Source organism: Podarcis gaigeae (assembly GCF_964106915.1).
Source record: "Podarcis gaigeae genome assembly, chromosome: 3".
Taxonomy (NCBI): Eukaryota; Metazoa; Chordata; class Lepidosauria; order Squamata; family Lacertidae; genus Podarcis; species Podarcis gaigeae.
In genome coordinates, this window is record NC_139680.1 from 89635831 (window position 1) to 89657383 (window position 21553).

At 44.6% G+C, this 21553-nt stretch overlaps 1 protein-coding gene and 1 long non-coding RNA gene across 3 annotated transcripts in view; one reads left to right on the forward strand and one right to left on the reverse strand.

Moving 5' to 3' along the window:
* The first annotated feature begins 616 nt into the window (after positions 1-616).
* Positions 617-10448, forward strand: LOC310841685. The gene is made up of 3 exons (XR_014562690.1): positions 617-662; positions 5510-5627; positions 9539-10448. It is a non-coding gene; the product is annotated as an uncharacterized lncRNA (long non-coding RNA).
* A 122-nt stretch (positions 10449-10570) lies between these two features.
* Positions 10571-21553, reverse strand: part of CAPN13 (calpain 13) — an 86758-nt gene continuing 75775 nt past the window's right edge. For both annotated transcript variants that reach the window (XM_083732362.1, XM_083732363.1), the window contains 4 exons: positions 18870-18986; positions 14952-15007; positions 11576-11629; positions 10571-10792 (listed from right to left, as the gene is read on the reverse strand). In XM_083732362.1, coding sequence (XP_083588488.1) covers positions 11603-11629; positions 14952-15007; positions 18870-18986 — 200 coding nt within the window. In that variant the 3' untranslated portion in view covers positions 10571-10792; positions 11576-11602. The remainder of the gene's footprint in view (positions 10793-11575; positions 11630-14951; positions 15008-18869; positions 18987-21553) is intronic.

Below are 21553 nucleotides of genomic sequence, written 5' to 3' on the forward strand. Positions count from 1 at the left end.
AAAACTGCGCTGGTGTGAACAGCTGGAGGGTGGTCAGAACTGTGAAATGAACAAAGAAAGAAGGAAACAAAAACCCAGCACTGTGCTCCAAGGCAGTAATCACCAGTCCACTGGGGCATGGGCATGGGCATAGCCAAGATTTTTGTTACTGGAGGGGCAGGCTTTTGTGGGGGGGGGGGGCGCGAACCTCAGTTAGTTAAGTATTTTTATTGATTTTTATTAATTGTTGGGGGCAGTTGCCCCATGCCCCCCCTGGCTACGCCCATGCTTCCTCCTTTATTCTAAGTGTTGCCCTTTGTAGAACTTAGCCAGGGGGGAAATGAGAGCAAAACTTGAATCATTTGGTGATTTCTGTCATTTGCTCCCTTCCAATGGGCACCAACCAGCGCTGGAACTTGCAGATACAGGCTACATATACACTACACTTTTGAAGCACATTTGCAGGGGTTGAACTCCATGACCCCCGTGGTCCCTTCCAGATCTACAGTTCTATGATTCAAATGCTCAAATCTCAACTTAAAGTATCCATGACATTCTTCTCCTCAAAGAATTCTGGGCCCTGGAATTTACTCCCACAGAGTTACATTTCCCAGCAACCCTTGATAGCTTTCAATGCCCAGAATTATTTGAAGCAAAGAAGGTGCTTTCAACATGCTTTAAAGGTATAGTCATGACTTCATGGAAAAGGAAGCGTTGAACAAGATCAGGTCAGGATAGGGCGCCTTAGCTTTCATCCTTTGCCTAAAGTATAACGGGTTGCCGGTAATCATTCCCCAGCTCTAGGCTGCCATCTGCAGGACATACCTACTTTACAAGGGAATTATAGATTTTACTGTGTTGAGTCTGGTTGCATCTCCAAGGAAATCTCTTTCAGGGCTTTTGAAAAGAACATAAGAGCCTGCTGGATGAGGCCAACAGCCCATCTGGTCCACTATCCTGTTCTCACAGTGGCCAACCGGATACCTGTGGGAAACCAGTAAGCAGGATTTGAGGAGAAGAAGAAGAAGAAGAAGAAGAAGAAGAAGAAGAAGAAGAAGAAGAAGAATTTATTACTTATACCCCGCACATCTTCCCAGGCCTCCCCAGCCACTCTGGGCGGCTCCCAACAGAATATTAAAACACGATAAAACATCAAACATTAAAAACGTCCCAAAGCAGGGCTGCCTTCAGATGTTTTCTAAAAGTCAGGTAGTTGTTTATTTCTTTGACACCTGATGGGAGGGCCTTCCACAGGGCAGGTGCCATTTGTTGGGATACTGCCAGGGAGACAAAGGCCATCATGCCCCCACATCGATTCCGGACGATCCATTGATCTCCCGTAGATACAGTATCAGTCAATTAGTGACACGAGCCTCAGAAATAGCTTGCCACATTCCAGGGCTCGTGCATGCTCTATCAGCAGAGTTCGCACAATGAAAGATGCACTCAGGAGAGCATTATTTACAACTTTATTCAGCGTTGGTCAGAACAAAGAAAAAACATGACTGCCTGCTTCGATGTCCAGGCACAGAGAGAGAACAAAAGCTATTCACAAACAGAAACTTCCTGTGAACAGGAAATACACAGGCTGTGACACAACAACCTGCTCCCTTTTTAAGGTGGAACGGAAATATCCTAACACCATTACCAAGAAGGCCATCTGCTGGTTCCCTATAACCTCACTTCTCCCAGTGAGGGAACTGCCAGAAGGCCCTCAGAGCTGGACCTCAGTGCCCAGGCTGAATGATGGGGGTGAAGATGCTCCTTCAGGGATACTGGGCCAAGGCCTCTCCCCTCTCCTGTGGTTTCCAGCAACTGGATTTCAGAAGCATTGCTGCCTCTGACTGTGGAGACAGAGCCTAGCCATCATGGCTAGTAGCCACCCATAGCCCTGTCCATCTTTTAAAGCAATCCAGTTTGGTAGCCATCGCTGCCTTCCGTGGAAGCAGGTTCCATAATTTTATTAATTTCTATCACATCACCCCTTCCTTGCCTTTTCTCTACAGCTGGCATCTTGACAACAGGATTTAGGAGAGAGCTTGGTCCTGGCCATATTGGCTCCACTATTAGAATGCCGTTTCTGTAGTTTGACGAAGAATAAGAATAACAAAACAATTTTGAAAATATATATCAGGCTGTTGAAATACTTGGATACTAATTCTGGATATAGGATTGCTCCAGAAGCTGTAGCTTCAGCAGTAGACCGATGAACCCTAATTTATACAGAGAGGGAATCCCCAGGTATGCCAGTCCCCCATCATCTGACTGGACACCTCACTGGTAAACTGAATGCAAGGAGAGTCAAGCTGCTCTTAAGATATTTTGCTCCACTTTGTGGGCCTGGGGCCATGGATGCCATGCATCATGTATTGCCCTGCCACTGAAATTTGTAGGTGCCCTGCCCCTTCATGGGGAATTGTGTGGCTGCTCGGGCACCTAGGGCCCAAGAGAGTTGGCACCTGGGGCTGCTTGTTTATCAATTATTTATTCTGTAGTACTCAAATTTATTTATTTAATATGTTTATTTGGAGTACTTGTACCCCACTTTTTATCCAAGTAGGCTCCCAGAAGGGCTGACATACAGTCCATTAAATCAAGGCTAAGTCTGTCCCCACCGATGACGCATGGTGAGGCAACCGTCTCCAAAGGCGGGATCCGGCCTCCAAAGATTGCATCACCTACTGCCATGGGGCCAACAGCAGCTGCAGTACACTCCTTGGAGGCCAATCTGCCACCTCCTTGGCAATGTCCCCGAAATGCTACGTCCACAGCAGCCAGGAATGGTGGTAGCTGCCCCCCCTTCTCCTGCACCTTCCCAAGGAGAGGAGGACAGTATAGATTTAGAACAGTGGTTTGCAGAAGGGCATAGTTCAGAGGCAGCAGAGGGCAGAAGCTGGGAAATGCTGGAAGGGGAACAGCAGGAAGAAGGAGAAGCACCAGGGGAGAGACAGCTGACAGACTCTGTGTCCATGGAAAGCATTCCTGACCACCCCCTCCCAAGGCTCAGATTAACCAAGGCAGGAGTGACGTTGAATAACAGAGACGTAGGGGGGTGGGATTTTACTTGGAACAACACCATTATTAGAAAGCCTGCATTCCTTTGTCATTCTCTGCAAATTATTGAATAAATTGCTTGTTAAGAACTTTTATCCTTTCTCTGATTCTGGGCTGCCACCATGGGAGGGATCTGATTCCCTGAGCCTGACAACAGGAGGCCCTGCTCGTCTCCTCCCATCCCCTGTTCTAGAAGTTGATCTTTATTTCCCCCCTTTTCTTCCTGGTGTAGATCTTCTTCCCGGGGGTGGATGGGTCTCCACACCATTTTGTGATTTGCCCCAGGTACCAGAATGTCTTAGGCCGCCCCTGAGCAAGCAAGTCCTTGCCCACGGGCTTACAATCTAAGAAAAACATGACACACGTGGGAAAGAGGACAGGGAGTGAAATGTGGGGAGGGAATCACACTCGGGCCTCAATTCTTAAACTGTTGTTCTTACAATGACCAGCCTCCACAGTTCAGAGGTAGGAGGTGCCAGATGGAGCTGGCTTTGGGCAAAGTGGATGTGCTCATATGCCAGGATGAATTAAGAAGCAGTGTTGTCAGAGTGTGTGCAAACACCTTTCCCGCTTCCCTTTCTTCCCTCTGCATAGCTCAGTCTGTTAGAGCATGGTGCTGATAATGCCAAAGTTGCAGGTTCGATTCCCGTAAGGGACAGCTGTGTATTTCTGCGCTGCAGGGGGTTGGGCTTGATGACCCTCAAGGTCCTTTCCGACTCTTCTACAGTTCTGTGATACCTCATCGCAAAGTATTGGAAGACACAAGATTTGCCCACCTTGGAAGAATGGCAGATGCAAGTGATCGACTACATGGAATTGGCAGAAATGACTGGCAGAATCCGAGACCGGGGAAAAGAGTCGGTGGAAGAGGACTGGAAGAAGTTCAAAGAATATCTCCAAAAACATTGTAAAATGTTTGAATGTTAAAATGATGTTGGATATAAAGATAATATGGCATCAGTGACATGGTAAAAAGAAATATGTAAAAATGATTTGAGAAAAAAGGGGTAAGACCAGAGTATTATGTCGAGACTAAACAAATGATACAAGGGATTAAGTTATAAAGAACATGTGATAAATGGTATTAAAAGGTAAAGAAACCAAAGGCATAATAGGTTGAAATGTATAATAGGGTATAAGATTGGAAAGAGGGTAGGAAATTGCTGAATTTGATTGTGTAAAGGGGAACACAGAAAAGGGAGATGTGAGGAAGTCAGGAAAGAGGGTTATAAAGACAGTAAGCAAGGAATATTTTTTTTCTGTTTTTTGTCTTGTAAGCAAGGAATATTTTTTTCTGTTTTTTGTCATTTTTGGCTCATGTTATTTTTGATTGTCTGATTCTTTACTTTTTCTTTTTGATTGTGATATCTGTTTTATTATGTAAAACCTTAATAAATATTTATTAAAAAACAAAAACAAAAACAAAATACAATTCTGTGATACCTAACCAGCACCTGCCACATAAAGCTATGGCCTGGGCTTGGTCTCTTATGTGCACTTGTAATGAGCGTATTTGGATGGATTAGTTTAAACTGCTTTAGTGACATCTTATCTGCTAAGGGCCCTCATATCTATGGGACCGCCTTTCCTGGTATGCCCCACAGAGAACCTCAAGGTCCATGAATAACTATAGTTTAGAGGTCCTGGGCCCTAAGGAAGTCAGATGATCCTCCCCCAGGGTCAGGGCCTTTTCAGTGATGGCTCTGACCTGGTGGAATGCTCTGTCCCATGAGACTAGGGCCTTCAGGATTTAACCTCCTTCTGTCGGACCTGTAAGACAGAGCTATTCTGCCTGGCCTTTAATTTGAATTCTGCCTGATTTTATTTCCCTTCTCTTCCTTCCCTCTCTCCTTTTATGAAGATCACCCACTCTGAGACCCCACAGCTAATTCTCCCCTGGCCCAAGTAGGACCAATTCAGCCAGCTAGCCCTGGGGATTATCTAATGCTTATTTCCCCTAAATTGATTTTTGATTTTTGAATTTTATTGTTATTCGTGTGTTTTTTACTGTATTTTATGCTGCTTTTATAATTAAGTGTTTTAAATTTGTTGTTAGCTGCCCTGAGCCCGGTTTTTGAACCAGGAAGGGTGGGGTATAAATAAAAAAATATTATTCATTATAAGCTGCCAGGAGATTCCCACCAACATTTCACAGATGGGACATTGGGTTACATTAAGCAGCAGTAGCTCACCATGAACCATGAGTAAAACAATTGTGTAGAGTTCACAGTGGGCTTGATGGATGCCTCAAAGAGAATGCTGGGAATGTTCACTTCAAAACACAACTAGAAATCATAGGGTGGGTATACCATTACTTGGGTTTTGTGTTACTTCACTCCCCCCCCCCTTCTCTTGTTCCAAACTTTTATTGTCATCCCTTTGACAGAGCTGGCAAACCTGTGGCCCTGCTGATGTTGTTTGACTCCAACACCACAGGTTGATTTAAATACGGTGATGGGAACTTTATCCCTTTCAGGTCTTGAAACCCCAAACAATAGAGAGGCCAGGAAATGCTTCCACAATTTGAATTTGGTGTCAGTTCTGTCCATGGTGGAGCCACTACAAGGATCTCTGGAAGCACGACACGCTCCGAGGTAAGCTTCATTGTGATTCACTAGGCTGTAGATGGGCATCCTTTGCCTGTGTAAAATGTGACCATGTCACTGTAAAAGGGCACGTAGCACCAACATAATGAGGCCTACTATGAAAACAGAGCCTTGGAGACACCTGCAAACTGCAAGATTAATGGGACACCTGGTCTCAGAATTGATGGGTTAATATGGTACTCAGCATAGTTTTAGTTCTCACTGTTTTTAGGCAGGTGCAGCTGACAGGGTGGGGTGAGTCCAGGCGGCTCCACAGTGCCAGTCCACTGCTCCATCCAATCCTGGCGTTCCAAAAATAGCAAAGGCTGTTTTTGACTGGAAAATCAGCAAGCAACAACTGTGGTTGGCAGAAAATTCACTAGATGTCACTGTCACACCACACAAGCACCGGGTAACTGAGAGAGAGAGAGAGAGAGAGAGAGAGAGAGAGAGAGAGAGAGAGAGAGAGAGAGAGGTGTTTGCCTCACTTCCCCGTTTTGTGTGTTTTTATTTTTTTTAAAAAAAGTGAGGTGCCTTTGGCAAGGTCAGAAAATACACATGCGAATATAAGATGCATGAACTCTCACAAAGGTCCACAGAGCTTTGCAAAACAGGGCTACAATGATAATTGCTGCTGACTGTTTGGAAGTACAGTGGTACCTCAGGTTACATAGGATTCAGGTTACATACGCTTCAGGTTACAGACTCCGCTAACCCAGAACTTTGCTTCAGGATAAGAACAGAAATCTTGCAGCGGTGGGGCAGTGGCAGCAGGAGGCCCCATTAGCTAAAGTGGTGCTTCAGGTTAAGAACAATTTCAGGTTAAGAACAGACCTCCAGAACGAATTAAATACTTAACCCAAGGTACCACTGTAAACAAAACCCTGTTTTGCACAGTGTGACGCCATGAATACAGGGAGAGGAAAATAGGATTTTGCTGGTGTCCTGGCCTCTGACCTCTGTGCACTGAATGGTTCTGTGCATGAAGCCTACAAGCTGTGCAGCCCTGTATGTGTGGTCTTGGATCTTGTAAAAACTGGCATCCCTGACCAGCTTATGCATATACTGTTTGTACACGCGCAGCTTCTGTGTATAAAGTGGTAGTGAATGAATGCAGTTGTGGATTGGGATATTAGGTGCAATACTGTTCACCTTCCAGACATTCATTGAACAGGATTTCAGACTACGTGTAAAAGGCAAACAGCACGTGAAATCTGCAGTGTTATGGCTGCTTCTCTACACCCATTCCGGCAAGGCGCTCCCATGAAAATATATCCTTACTCTGTTGCTGTAGACAGCCAATGTGGTGTAGTGGTTAGAGTGTTGGACTTAGGGGCAGGGAGACCAGGGTTCAAATCCCTGCTCCACCATGAAACTCACTGGGAGACCTTGGGCCAACCACTGCCTCTCAGCCTAGCCTACCTCACGGAGTTCTTCTGAGGATAAAATGGAGCGGAAAACAGCCACACAGGCCACATTATGCTCCATGGAGGAAAGGTATATAAATGTAAGAAGCAGGCTGTGTTTCCGTACATATATGGATGCACTAGGGCAGGCTTCCTCCACCTGGGCCCTCCAGATGTTTTGAGACTACAATTCCCAGCATCCCTGGCCACTAGTCCTGCTTGCTAGGGATCATGGGAGTTGTAGGCCAAAAACATCTGGAGGGCCGAGGTGGAGGAAGCCTGCACTAGGGACTGCCGTCCCTGTTCACCAACCCTGCCTACTCACCACCTTCCCTCACACCTGGCCAATCCCTCTTCCCTTTATCCCACTCACCTAGCCTCTCATAGCTCACCCAAACCTCCCCTCCCCTCCCCATCCCCCCCCCAGTTCACTCCAACCCCCTTTAAAAGAGGGGGGGATTCAGAGAGTGCTTGCTCACTCACCTGTTGTTCTGTTGAAATACTGCAGTTGGCAGGGCCACCTATTGGCAGCCACACAAACTGCAGTGTGACAACAGCCTTACATTTTTTATGCGTATAGGAAGACGTGCTTATATAAATGAAAGCATTAAACTTCTATCCATTGTTTTTTTAAACACACACACAATCATTGGTATGTTCTACACTCCCATCTTAGCAGCTTTCATTATTGACCTGGGTTTTCCTCCCCAAGCTACTGAACACCTTTGACTTTGCTTGGGGATGGTTGATCAACAAAGCTGTCACAATGATGGATTCCCCTTGAATTATTGCTTAATTAGCTAAGCTGGAGGTATAAATCAAGTGCACTGCCAATTGTCTTATTCTGCACACAGGCGGCCATGCTCAGCCTGGCTCTAATGAATTATTAGCTCCTGCCACTGAGAAATTGCAATACGCAATCTCAGGTCTGTAATGGGAAAAGAAATCCAAATTCACATGTAGGGGCCAGAACCTGGAATAGCTTTACCGCAGATATTAAGCGATATGCATGTGAGCAGTGCCACTGACCTCAACTGGAATATACGACCCCTAGCTATGTTACTTTCTAGCTAGCCCACCACAGAAATACAGAAATAAGAAAGGGTAAAAGCACTGTATCAACAACTGCCTCCTACAACATCTCCATTCTACTGAATTGCAGCTTGGACAGCCCAATTTATAACTGGGTCACAGGGAATGGCTCAAGTAGATAAGAACTTGGTGATATGGTTCTGAGCCTCTGAAACTTTAGGGAGCAGTGGAATTTGTAGAAAGGTTTTTTTCTCTGTGTGTGAACTCTTGGGCAGAAAGTAGTGGTGATTTATTATTTTTTCTACACCACTTGGGCACAAAGAAACAAAGCGAATTTCCCTGAAAACTTCCAAAGAATTTGCACACCCTTGGAAAACTAAGGAGGAGCCCCTTCCCACCTGCACATCCTCTGCCTGTAATGTTGTGTTGAATCAAAGGCGATTTTAGGGTGGCGTGACCAGTGCAGTTCCACTGCCGCCATGCTGTAAAGGTAAAGGTAAAGGGACCCCTGACCATTAGGTCCAGTTGCAGATGATTCTGGGGTTGGGGCGCTCATCTCGCTCTACAGGCCGAGGGAGCCGGCGTACAGCTTCCAGGTCATGTGGCCAGCATAACTAAGCCGTTTCTGGCGAACCAGAGCAGCACACGGAAACGCCATTTACCTTTCCACTGGAGTGGTACCTATTTATCTACTTGCACTTTGACGTGCTTTCGAACTGCTAGGTTGGCAGGAGCTGGGACCGAGCAACGGGAGCTCACCCTGTCACGGGGATTCGAACCGCCGACCTTCTGATCGGCAAGCCCTAGGCTCTGTGGTTTAGACCACAGCGCCACCCGCGTCCCATCGCCATGCTGTAGAGGACACCAAAACTACGCTGTAGAATGGAGTGTGAGACACGTGTCGCACAGAGCCCAAACCCAGCCACTAAATTTGGGTTGGGGATTTCATCTTAGCTTTATACTGTGATGCTGCTGTTGCAACGTCCCAAGTCTTGCGGGGTGGGAGAGAGGCCTTGCTCAGTGTCTTCTGGGAGCACCTCTTCCTTCTCACAATTAGGAGAAAGGAGCAGCTTGTGGTGCCCAGAAGCTGATTCTGAGCTCTGTTGCTACTTGAGCTTACCTTATAATCAGTTCCGGGTACCATTTAAGGACCCTCAATTTCTGCACTTTGGTGCTGTCACTGTTAGAGGCATGTCCACTCCGCTGGGATAAGAACATAAGCAGAGCTTGTTGCATCAGGCCAAAGGCCCATCTGGCACCCTGTTCTCACAGTGGCCACCCAGGTGTGTATGGGAAGCCCACAAGCAGCACCTGAGTGCAACAGCACTCGCCCCACCAGCAATTCCCTAGAACTGGATAGGGTTTAAGGCACAAGAGTGCCTTGATGTAACAGGGTGGAGACAGAGGGATGTACCACATCGCCATGCATGTTTTCAGTCTCCACTTTGTGACCCATAACAGCCCACCTGTTTCCTTCTGCAGCAAAAGAGGGAGCAGAGGGATGTGCAGCCAAAGCCCCAAAATCACAAACTGAGTTGTTAAATGTTGGAACCAGGTGAATCTCCGCAAATGTCTATGCATTGCTGCTTTAATGGAATTTTAATGAAATGCTATAGAATTTTCTGTTTATTTGCTTTCAAAGTAAGCTCGCCATGGATTATTGAGTGCAAATTACACAGGCAGCCTGTGGAACTGCATTCTGCACCGATTAGCTGGTATGCAATGCAGCAGGTTATGAAGTATTAAAAAACCAACCACCTCTTACTGTATGCATGCATGTGCAGGTGTACACAAACACACACACACCTTTAAACTAAAGGGTTCCCAGAGCAGCCTACAGATCAATATAAAAAGGAGAGAGAACCCCTGCCCCCAGGCTTACAATCTTAAAGACATGACACACAAGCAACAAAGGAATGGGGAGGGCAGAGAAGAGGAAAACAAGAAAATTGACTCTTGAAGCTATGCAGTAGGAGTGTAACTCCTAATGGGATGAAAACGGCTTCAGGGTGTGGGACAGGGTGGCAGCGAGGCCAAGGCTTCCTGGGCACATCCCAAAGAGCACCTGATTGGCTTTGCCAGAGTACCCACAATGCCCTGAGCTTGAAGCCACCCTGCCCCATCCCAGCAAAGAGCAGGAAAACACCAGAGATGGAAGGAAAGAGAAGTGCCAACAAGAGAAGAATGGCAGACAAAACTGATGGGAGTATGCAGAGATGGTGAAACTAACGGGGAAGATCAGAAACCAGGAAGATCAAGTATTTTCAAAAGATTGGAGTAAATTCCTAATTTATTGAAAAGACCACTGCAAACAGTTAAAATCATTGGCAGGATGTAATGACATTTGTAATGTGGAATTAATTATGGTAACAATAGATATATAACAGATGGATTATGGTAAAAGATGCAGAAATTTTTATTTTAAATATGGAACCCATGGAGGGGGGGAAGGAGGTCCGAAGGTTCGAAAGAACCTTTTATTTTAATGTTTGAAATGGTTAAAGTTAAAATGTATAAAACCAATAGAAAAACTTTATTTTAAAAAAGAGCAGGAAAACTACGTCCCTCATCAGCTGGTTGATTCCAGCAGTTTAACCGCTGTACTACATTTGGATGTGCTCCATAGTTTCAACAGTGGCTCCTCCCTCTGCCACCCCGCCATCGTAGAGAGGCTGCAGTGACAACACGGCCACTTCACTTGGCATTCTTCATTTGTCATTCTTCACACCTCTTCAGCTTGAAAAAGAAAAAGAACAACATATAAACACCTGAAGTGTACACAAGAGTCCCTCCTGATTTTCATTCTCAGTGAAAGGATCAGGCCGCATTATGGAGAGGGTTCATTAACGGTGGGTAGCACAATCCCAGGCATGTTTTGTTTGGAAATATATGTATTCCATTTCATTCAGTAGCACTTATTCCTGGGTAAGTGTGCACAGGGTGGCAACTTGAATCAAGTAGCACTGCTGAGTAGGGATCGTGGAGGAATCTGTTGAGAATGGCCTATGCAGCAGATTTCCTTCCATCCACCCATTTGACTCCCATCATAGACTAGAATCTTGCTATGAATGCTCTTCACCTTAATTGTCTACAACAATGGCAACTTATTTACATGTGCATATTCTACGTGACTCGCCCTCGCTCCAAGTGTACTGGGATGGCACCTTGTCCGGGAAGGGGAAATGGTGGCAACAACCCTGGCCTCTGATCTGGGGCTTCCGTCAAAGTGGTAAGAACATAACGGGTCTCCATATTAAGTGAGCTTCTTGTTGGTGGAGGATGTGGTGAAGGTGGCGATTTATATTTTCAGCAACTTGTAGCATGCATTTTGAACAGCCAACCAAATAAAGTGAGCAGAGGCCATCAGGAAATGCACTTTCCATGCTAGGACTTCTTATTTAACAGATTGAATTCTGCAAAAAGTGTACTTCCCCAATACACTGTTTGATACTAAAGCCTTTGAGAAAGAGGTTTTGGAAGGGAAACTTTATATATAACAGCATTTTCTTAAATGCTTACCAGCATTTATAGAGCCTTGTCACTTGCTTAGCAGTACATTGTCATCGTCATCCACTAGGAGAAAGGGAAGGAAAAAAGAGAGGGGGAAATCAATGCATTTATAAATTCACAGTAAAATGTAGCAAGAAAAATAGGGCTGCATAAAATGTCAACATATTTTTATTCTAAAGCAGAAATTGATTTTTCAAAAGTGGTGGTGGAAACTGTTCCCCTCAGTCCTGTTATTTGTGAGACCATTTCCTTCTTCAGTCTTACTTTTCTGCCATTATCTGATTTCCCCCCTCATAACTGCTGACTTGATTTCCTGTAATAATTCTAGACGACCACATCTCGCACCAACAGTGCTTCAAGCTCTGTTGATTAAAGGCAATATTGTATTTCCCTCTGTTAAGAGACACTAATTGCTGCTCAAGCAGGTCTATCAAAAACAGGCATTAAGAAATTATAGGTAGCAATACCAAATGGAGACCACTGTCTATTATTATGCAGCTAGCGGGGGACCTTTTTTTGGACAAGGTTCCTGAAATGGTGGCAGCAATAGACAATGAGCTGTCACATGTTGCATTTTAACTTTGTGGACAAATTCACATGTATTGTCAAATATCACACAGCAGGGATGGGGAACCTGTGGATCTCTAGGGTTTCCTCTTCTCCCCTTCCCCTCTTCCACCATGTACACCTCACAAATCATCTGTAGGATCAGGAGAACCCCCAGAATTGGGAGAGTGTTTTCTCTGGCAAGCAGAAATGTGCATGTTCTGGTGAAACCATCTTCTTAGTGCTACATGACATTTCACCAATGGTGTGGCTGTGACCTTACTCTTGTTTAAGTCCCATTGAAAAGCATCCATTCTCAATGTTTCAGTCTTATGAGTATTGCTATTATAGGGCCATGAAACTCAGACTCTGTATACAGTTGCTCTGGATGCTCGTTTTGTTGCATTAAAAAAATTCAATGAAAATTAAAATGTTGTGTTTTTTTTAAAAAAAAATGACTAGTCCCATGGACTGCAAGAAGATCAAACCGACCCATTCTTAAGGAAATCAGCCCTGGGTGCTCACTGGAAGGACAGATCGTGAAGCTGAGGTTCCAAGACTTTGGCCACCTCATGGGAAGAGAAGACTCCCTGGAAAAGACCCTGATGTTGGGAAAGATGGAGGGCACAAGGAGAAGGGGACGACAGAGGATGAGATGGTTGGATAGTGTTCTCGAAGCTACCAGCATGAGTTTGACCAGACTGCGGGAGGCAATGGAAGACAGGAGTGCCTGGCGTGCTCTGGTCCATGGGGTCACAAAGAGTCGGACACAACTAAATGACTAAACACAACAATTTTGTGATTGAGGGGAACCAAAGTGCTTCTTAACACCCTTGAGGTTAATTGTAGGAAATAAATCTCTGCCAAGGTTAAGAGGGCATTTAGGGGCAACGTGAAACTCTGCAGGTATACAGCACGTACCAAACGTTACATGTGAAGCAGGTAGTTGCACACAGGAACCCGTTTTCCCAAGTAACAGCCCAACTGTAGTTCAGTAAATGGTGCATTTCTTAAGTAATGAAAGTAGATTGAATCAGGTGGCATAGAGACTGCTGAGCCAGCGCCCAACGTTAGTTCAATAGCCTGTGACTTTCCTGAGGCTGTCATTGAAACCTTAATGATGCACATTTTCCCCTCCTTGCCACGCTTGAGATGGTTTTCCTCCACACTCAAAATAGTCATGTCTAGCACTGTAATCACATGCGCTTGCGGACTGGACCGGCTGCTACAGGGGAGACTAGAAGTTGCCTGTACCAGGTCAGTGAGCCTAAATATATATTACAATAATGGCAATGTGATTAGCAATTGCATTGTGAGTTTTTGAAACACAAAATAAATAAAAGGCATCGGTGCTGAGGAGGAGAGCTTTAACGTAAAACAAACAAATGAACAAAAGGAAGTTAACAGACTTAAATAAGATTAATAATCAGACTATGCATACACAAAAACTAGTATCTGTGCTGCCCATAAATGTGTTAATACAATTTTATTATATAAAAATGGAGCTGAACCTTATAGTAAAAAAGATGGGAAGAAACAAAAATCCAGAATATAAAAACTCTGTAATGCAATAACTAAAACAGATAAGTCTATAAACAAAACCTATGTCAAAATAATATTTCCACCACATATAAAGAACCATAGAATAATCTGGATCTAAATAAACAGTGTGTGATTTATGATTCTTCAGCGCTATTCTTTAGACAGCTAAAATGTCAGTAGACGGTGTTCTAAATGGATTAACACATCTATTTAAGTCTGTTGGGCGTGACCTTTTCAGTTTTATTTTGCTGTTTAATGAGCCAGACCTTCTTTCTGATTGTTAAGGTGAGGTTTAAGCCTCCCCTCCCCAGCTGTGAGAGCAGGGCAGTGCTAAGGTTGGAGTTGTGTGAATATCCTGGCAGAGCCAATCCAGTGCTTCTGTTGGTGCATCCACACAACCTCAACTCGTTTCCACCCTGACCCATCCTAGCCCCATCCAGGAAAGTCACAGTGGCTGGCGTTGGAAGGTAAACTCTGCCCCACCACACTGGCCACCGTTAGTCAAAGATTTGGGGGCTTTTGTTTGTTTATTGACAGTGAATTGCATTGACATGTCTTTGTAGAACATCTTTGGTGGCTTGTAAGATGCAACATTCACACTGAAAATGCAATTTTCTCCCTCAATGCTGAATTCACCAGATATGGTGATTTTTTATTTATTTTAAATCTTTCTTCTACTTCTACTTCTACTTCTACTTCTACTTCTACTTCTACTTCTACTTCTACTTCTTTTATTATTTTAGTATTTGTACCCAGCCCATGTGGCTGGGTTTCCCCAGCCACTCTGGGTGGCTTCTAACAGAGATTAAAAATACATTAAATCTCTCTCATTTGTTCCTTAAAGTATAAACGTACAGAGATATCTAGAGGTATTACTGAAGATACTTTGGAGTGAGAATTCCACTCTTGAGCAACCTCATCAAAGCATCATGTTCTGCATTTGAAAAACCTCAATTCTGAAGTATTAAGTACCAAAGAGAGAATAAAAATCTGTTGCTAAGCCCCCTTTTGCCTTCATTTAATGGACTTGCTGATATGAATAGTTCTTTCTAAATTGGCAAATCCTGAAATGTGAATCCATACCTCCAGACACAATGAAATATGCATTCAAAATCTGCTATGAATGCCTATTCCAGTTTAGGTTTTGTGTTTCATGCTCTCTTTTTTTCTCCCCCCTTTTTTTAATAAACCTGTTTCAATCTCATTTGAGAAGGAAAGGCATTTGGTTTCCAAGGATAAAAACAAGCTACTACGAACAATAACGGAAAAGAAGAAAATGGAATTAAGCACCACTTGCCTGATCTTCAGTGAAATAGATTCCTCTCCCATCTGCAGATAAATTGTGAAATGCCTCTAGAGAGAACAAAACAAAACTTCAATTTGCAAGAAAATAGAATAGTTTGTAAAACTATAGGGGGAAAAGTGGTGGCTTATAGCATATATAAAACCATAATAAAACATTTTAAAAACTTGCCTATCTAGGGCTGCCTTCAGATGTCTTCTAAAGGTTGTATAATTACTTATATCCTTGGTTATGCAGTTGCATAACTCCATACCCTCCCAACACTTCTCCGATGAAAACAGGGGTGTCCTAAGGAAAAGCGGGACATTCCGGGATCAAATCAGAAACTGGGACAGCTTCTGTAAAACCGGGACTGTCTCTGGAAAATAGGGACACTTGGAAAGTCTGTTATTGTGGGAGCCTTTTTTTCAGCTACACCATATGGTCCATGCTTATTTTGCTTAATGGTTAATCCAGCCCTGTCTCTCTCAGACATTATTTCTCTCTTTCTCATTTAGGTGGGCCCGCTGTGCTATGGAGCCTCCCGTCATGCCTGCCTCCACCATCTGTCTCTTCAGGTACTTGCTTTTTGTGGGGAGAGGGACAGTGGCTGGCTGTAGGGCCCTGGAGTTGGGCCCTGGACTCCGACCTAATGGAGCCACAGGAGTGTTCAGGCACCACCGAAATGAACAGAAACCGCCTAAGAGGACAGCTGTTTCTCAGAGACATTGGCCAAGTTCATGCATGATGCTAAATCATAGTTTAGTGGCAAATGAGTCTTGGCAAGCCATGAAAGCATAAGAAGAGCCTACTGAATTGCACATCTAGTCCAGCATTTTGCTCCTGCAGTGGCAGCCAGAAGCCCATGAGAAGCTTACAATCAGGACCCAGAGTGCACCAGCACTCTCACTACCCAGAACTGGGATTCATACCAGCATTGGGCTTGTGTGTGTCCCCTCCCCCTTTCTCAAGTTTACCCACGAGGAGGAGAATGGAAACATTCACCTGGTTGTTGTTTTTTACAAAAGCAGAGTTTGCTGTTATGTCCAAACCAGGATGTGTCATTAGTTTAAATTATGGCTTATTGAAGAAAGCTAGGATCCGAAACCATGGCTTGATTTTGATTTCGTTTCAATAAATCATCGTTTAAACCGATGTCTGAACCGGGCCACTGTGTCAAAGGAGGTAGACAAATGCGCATGTTGTGCAAAGTACCCAGTATCTCAAAAAAACAAAACAAAGCACTGCTGTGTATGAATGCCACATGCTCTCTTTGCTAGCGTTTTGTGTAAAGTAATGTCCACTTATGCACGCTGCAGAAACAAATTCTGCTTGCAACATCCTTTGTGAGAAAGGGGGTGGGGAGCATAGAGAAAGGAGCAGCTGGCCTTGTTTGTGGCTTTCTACTAGTCACAGTGAGCTAGAAGGCGATACGGAAGATGGACTCATGAAGGGACATTCAGCCTTTGCAGTAATATAGTAAGCATCCTCTTCCTGCCTCTAGCTAAACTGCAGGCTTAGGAGACCTAGTATTCTCAGAGTAAAATGGTACATTAATGGTATGGTCTTAACTGCAATTTAATCTCCACCTCCATTTTACAGCAAGTTATAAAGGGGGAGATGCTTTTGATTTAGGTGTTATCACTGTGGATTTCCAGGGAACATGAGTAATGGTCTAACGAACCTCTTTATTTATTTAACTATCTGTCCTCAGTACGTATTATCGATGTGCTGCCCTTTATTTCCATTTATCAGTAATCATCTCCTGAGTAAATCCCACTGGCAGCGCTTTCAAGTGTTTGAAAAAATGCATAATATGTTTTTAAACTTTCAGTAAAATAAAAATAGAAAGATTATCAGTGGATTTTCCCCACCCCCAACTCCCCACAGGTTCTTATTCTTGGAATTGTGATTTCTCTTCCAATAACTTTTAAATAAGTAATAATAATAATAATAATAATAATAATAATAATAATTTATTATTTATACCCCGCCCATCTGGCTGGGTTTCCCCGGCCACTCTGGGCGGCTTCCAACAAAACACTAAAATACAATAACCTATTAAACATTAAAAGCTTCCCTAAACAGGGCTGCCTTTAGATGTCTTCTAAAAGTTTGGTAGTTATTTTTCTCTTTGACATCTGGTGGGAGGGCGTTCCACAGGGTGGGTGCCACTGCCGAGAAGGCCCTCTGCCTGGTTCCCTGTAACTTGGCTTCTCACAGTGAGGGAACCACCAGAAGGCCCTCGGCACTGGACCTCAGTGTCCGGGCAGAACGATGGGAGGTGGAGACGCTCCTGTAGGTATACTGGACCGAGGCCGTTTAGGGCTTTAAAGGTCAACACCAACACTTTGAATTGTTATGTTTTATTCCTCCGCTGACAATGCAAGATGCTTTTATCAAACGTGTATAATTTAAGTTGGGATTGTATTAAATTTTAGCATCTTCTATCTTGGAAATGTCCTGTGTCCTGGCAGGGAAGGGGAAATCTCCCAGGGTGAGAGGCTGAGGGGAAGAGGCAAATGTTCCCAGGTGAGTGATTAGAGGGTGCATCTTTCTCTGTATGGGATAAAAGTTAGGCTATATCTGTGAGAGAGGACCCTGTACTCTTCTAGCACTTTTCTTTTTCTTCTTTTCTCTTTTCTACTGCTTTTTGCTTAGATTCGGGGGGTGGGGTTAATTGCAATGTGAAAAGTTTTAATAAAACTTTTTAAAAGAAAAAAAAGAGAAAATGAACAGTGTCCTGCAGTTTGATTTCTTATTTTTAAACGTTTCTGCCAATAAAGCTTGGAGATTTTTCTCATTGGATTTCCAGAGGTATCTGGTAAGATCCAGTCAATGGGCAAAGATCACTCACACAGCTTGAGCATTTGCTTTGCTCCTGCATGTTCCCTTTCCAGAGAGACAAGCCGCTTTCCAGACAGTAGCTTGTTTCTTTAGCAATATGAAAATTGTCCATGTGAGTTTCCCTAGGCACCTTCCAACCTCACACTTCAGACTAAGAGAACCTTTAATATAGGTCTTCGTGCAGCTTTCATATGTCTTCATGTCACCATCTCCCCTTATTTTGCCTCTTTATTGGAAGAGACCAATTTTGAAGGAAGGAAAGTTAAGTTTTGTGTTTGGTAATTGCAAACCAGCCAAGAAGCTCCAGGTGTATAAGAAGGCATACATGATACTTCCTTTATTTGAAATTGTTGGCATATGACAGATGCGCTTTTCAGATGTGCATTCATTTGTGCTGTGTCCCTTTGAACTGGATGTGCAATCAAATGCACATCTCATCAACATCCTTACACAAATGTCACACTTAACATATTGTTTATGCATGCCTAGAGCTGGGTCAAAGCTAGAAAACAAATGTGTGAAGGTCACTCTCTGCATTGGATGTTTCCATCCTTGGATTTATTCCTACTTTAAAAATAAATAAAATAATAGAAATAGCTGATTTGAAGTCAGACATTCAGGTGCTTTGCCTATCTATTTCAGGCAGGCAGGCAGGCAGGCAGGCAGGCAGGCAGGCAAACCAACACACCGTGAAGCAGTTCCTCAAAACACACACACGTTCACACAAATAAAAAGAGCTTATACTTCACAACATGTTTTAGGGAATGGGGTTGGATTGGATGGAGTATTCCATTGTTCGAATTATGCTCTATTTTACAACAATAATAATTTTTTGTCATTGGTCTATTTAAATCTACATTCCAATTGTTGTTGGACTCCACCTGCCCTCAGCCCCAGGCTGATGGTCTGATGGTCAGAGATGGTGGAAGCCTATAGGCCAAAGTGCACTTTCTGATTCTCAGAACATTCAGTCAGTGAGTCACTTCTCCAACAATGGATGCCAAACTACTGCATCAAGTGAAAATCCTTAAAATGTATTAGCAACTAAGGAAATGTTTTTACGAACATCCGATGTGTGTAACTTACTTGCCATGGTCTTAAGACGAACCATGCAGCACACAAAATCAGGAAAGTTTATCCTCATCAAGGAGTCACCGTATCGCACGGTCATCAGCTGGAGGGTTGTGTCATCGATGAACAGACCTGCAAACAGCAACAGGAGTAGGCAAGGGAAGAGATTATAATATATTTAAAAAGAAAACATTGTCCAGTAATGTTCACCAATGGAGTGCTGTCAACTTCCTCAAACATTCCAATCAGGGCCACTTCCTTTATATATATATATATAAGAAAAAAGTTTATAAAACAGCCCAGAATCTGGAAAGAGCATTGTGTGGGTGAACAAGAGTCACGGCTTTACAGCACACTTGCAGGAATGTCTTCTCTGCCTCACTGATTTCCAGGTAACCAGGAATAGGATGCAGCCTTAGGCAACTCAAACACTAAACTCATGGCACGGGGCAGTCATGTGGGTCCCTGGCTGAAGGAACAGGACCTTAGGAGGGCTCACAATGGCAACAGGAATCCCTGGGGTGCTAAACTGCTGCTTAGTATTTTCTCTCCTGTCTGCTTAGAAGGCAAAGGGGAAGAGAGTGAAATGAATGATATAATCCTTGGCCCGGAAACAAACGTTTGCAATTCATTTGACTTCGACAAATCAGTAATTAGATGCAGGATTTATAGGGTTGAAGGAACCTCTCCAAAGGAACCTAGAATCTACTGACTTGTAATGTGCAGGAAGAAGCAGCACATCTTAAAGATGGCTATGCTTTCCCCCGAATTCTGCTCTTGGGGCAAAAGAAGCTGACTTTGCCATATTTATATTCATACTACTTACAAAGACACACACGCCTCCCTTTCTTCTGTTCAGTGCCTGTACTGTTTGCTGTTTGCCTTCAAGGACTGCACAGCATGCAATTTTCCTCCCTGTGTTACACTTTATTGCCTTTATTATCACCATACCTTCCTCGCACCTTCCTTTATGCGGCACATTAGTGATAAATTCCAGATAGCGGCATTGAGAGCATCTGCCCCCACTCCAATTGCGCACCAGGAATCATAGCAGTCTCTAGAGGCCACCTAACTCCCCCTCTCCTCTCCTCTCCTTTCTCCTTCTGAGCAATCTCACTTAAGTTTGTGTCTGTCATTTGATCACACTTTCTTTTTCACTCCCCACCCAGGGGAGGGGAAAAAGAATTAACATGTTAAGGGCATAATGCAGCTTAAGCAGCTATCTAAAAATCTAAATGCTCGTCACTAAGGCAGCGTTATTGGATCGTAGCTTCCTCTGTGCAGTGTGATGGATTGCATATATTAAGGTTACCAGGTTTTTTCCAATGAATCTGGGGGCACTTTAATTAATTAATTAATTAATTACAGTGGTACCTTGGGTTACAGACGCTTCAGGTTACATATGCTTCAGGTTGCAGACTCCACTAACCCAGAAATAGTGCTTCAGGTTAAGAACTTTGCTTCAGGATGAGAACAGAAATTGTGCTCCGGCGGCGCGGCGGCAGCGGGAGGCCCCATTAACTAAAGTGGTGCTTCAGGTTAAGAACAGTTTCAGGTTAAGAATGGACCTCCAGAAAGAATTAAGCACTTAACCCGAGGTACCACTGTACTATGTTCGGGACGTTGATGCTGCAGTGATGGCGGTGGCAGAGGGGCGGCTGCCGCCTTGACCTCAACTGCCACGTTTCCCCCTCCTCCCAGGCTTCTATCTCCTTTCTCCATGAGCCTGGGCAGCCCCTGAGTTGTTGGTTCTTCGGTGGTGGTGGGGAAGCAGTGCGCAGTGGGTCAGGCATGGAAGGTGGAGGAGGGCCAAGAGCAGCAGCGGTGGTGAGGCTCGGGCAGCGCGATGCCTCCCTTCCCATCGCAGCAGCCCCAATCCCATTCCTACTTGTGTGCAAGCAGGAGAGGGCGGAGATCCCTCAGTTGGGAAGCGAAGCTCCACACTGCCTTTCGGAGCAGCCCCATCCCAACTGCTACTTGCGTGCAAGCAGGAGGGGGCAGGGATCTCTCAGGCAACGCAATGCTTCCCTTCCCATCGGAGCAGCCCCAATCCCATTCCTACTTGCATGCAAGCAGGAGGGGGCGGGGATCCCTCAGCTGGGAAGGGAGGCTTCCTGTTGCCTAACTGAGAGATCCCTGCCCCCTTCTGCTTGCAAGCAAGCTCCGATAGGCAGCGTGAAGCCTCCCTTCACATCTTAGTTGCTGGGGTCAGGGAAGGTGGAGGCAGCCTGGAAGCTGCATCTTAGAGCCCCTGCACCACCATCATATGGGGACTTCCAAGCAGCTCCTGAAGCCAGCCAGAGCTCTGGGCTGCTGAGACTGCCGCTGCTGCATTTCCTGGGGACATTAGATGAAATCTGGGGACATTCCGGGGATGGAATTTGTCCGGGGACTTATTCGCAAATCCAGGGACTGTCCCCAGGAAACGGGGACGTCTGGTAACCCTGGCATATATAAATCTACCCACCAAAGGACTCTGCTGCAAAACATCAGGAACTGGGGAAGCTAAGGGTTAAGGTTGGAGGCTTGGGTGCAATTCCAGGATTGTTCAGCAGATGTCATTGCGAACTCAATGGATGCTTCTCAATGGTTTCTTCATGAAAGAAACAATCTTCAACATTCTGCAGAAGGCGCCAGAATTGGAATTCGTGATAGTAAGCTCTCTAGCCTATCTTCTCCATTCTTGTCTCTTCCAAGGC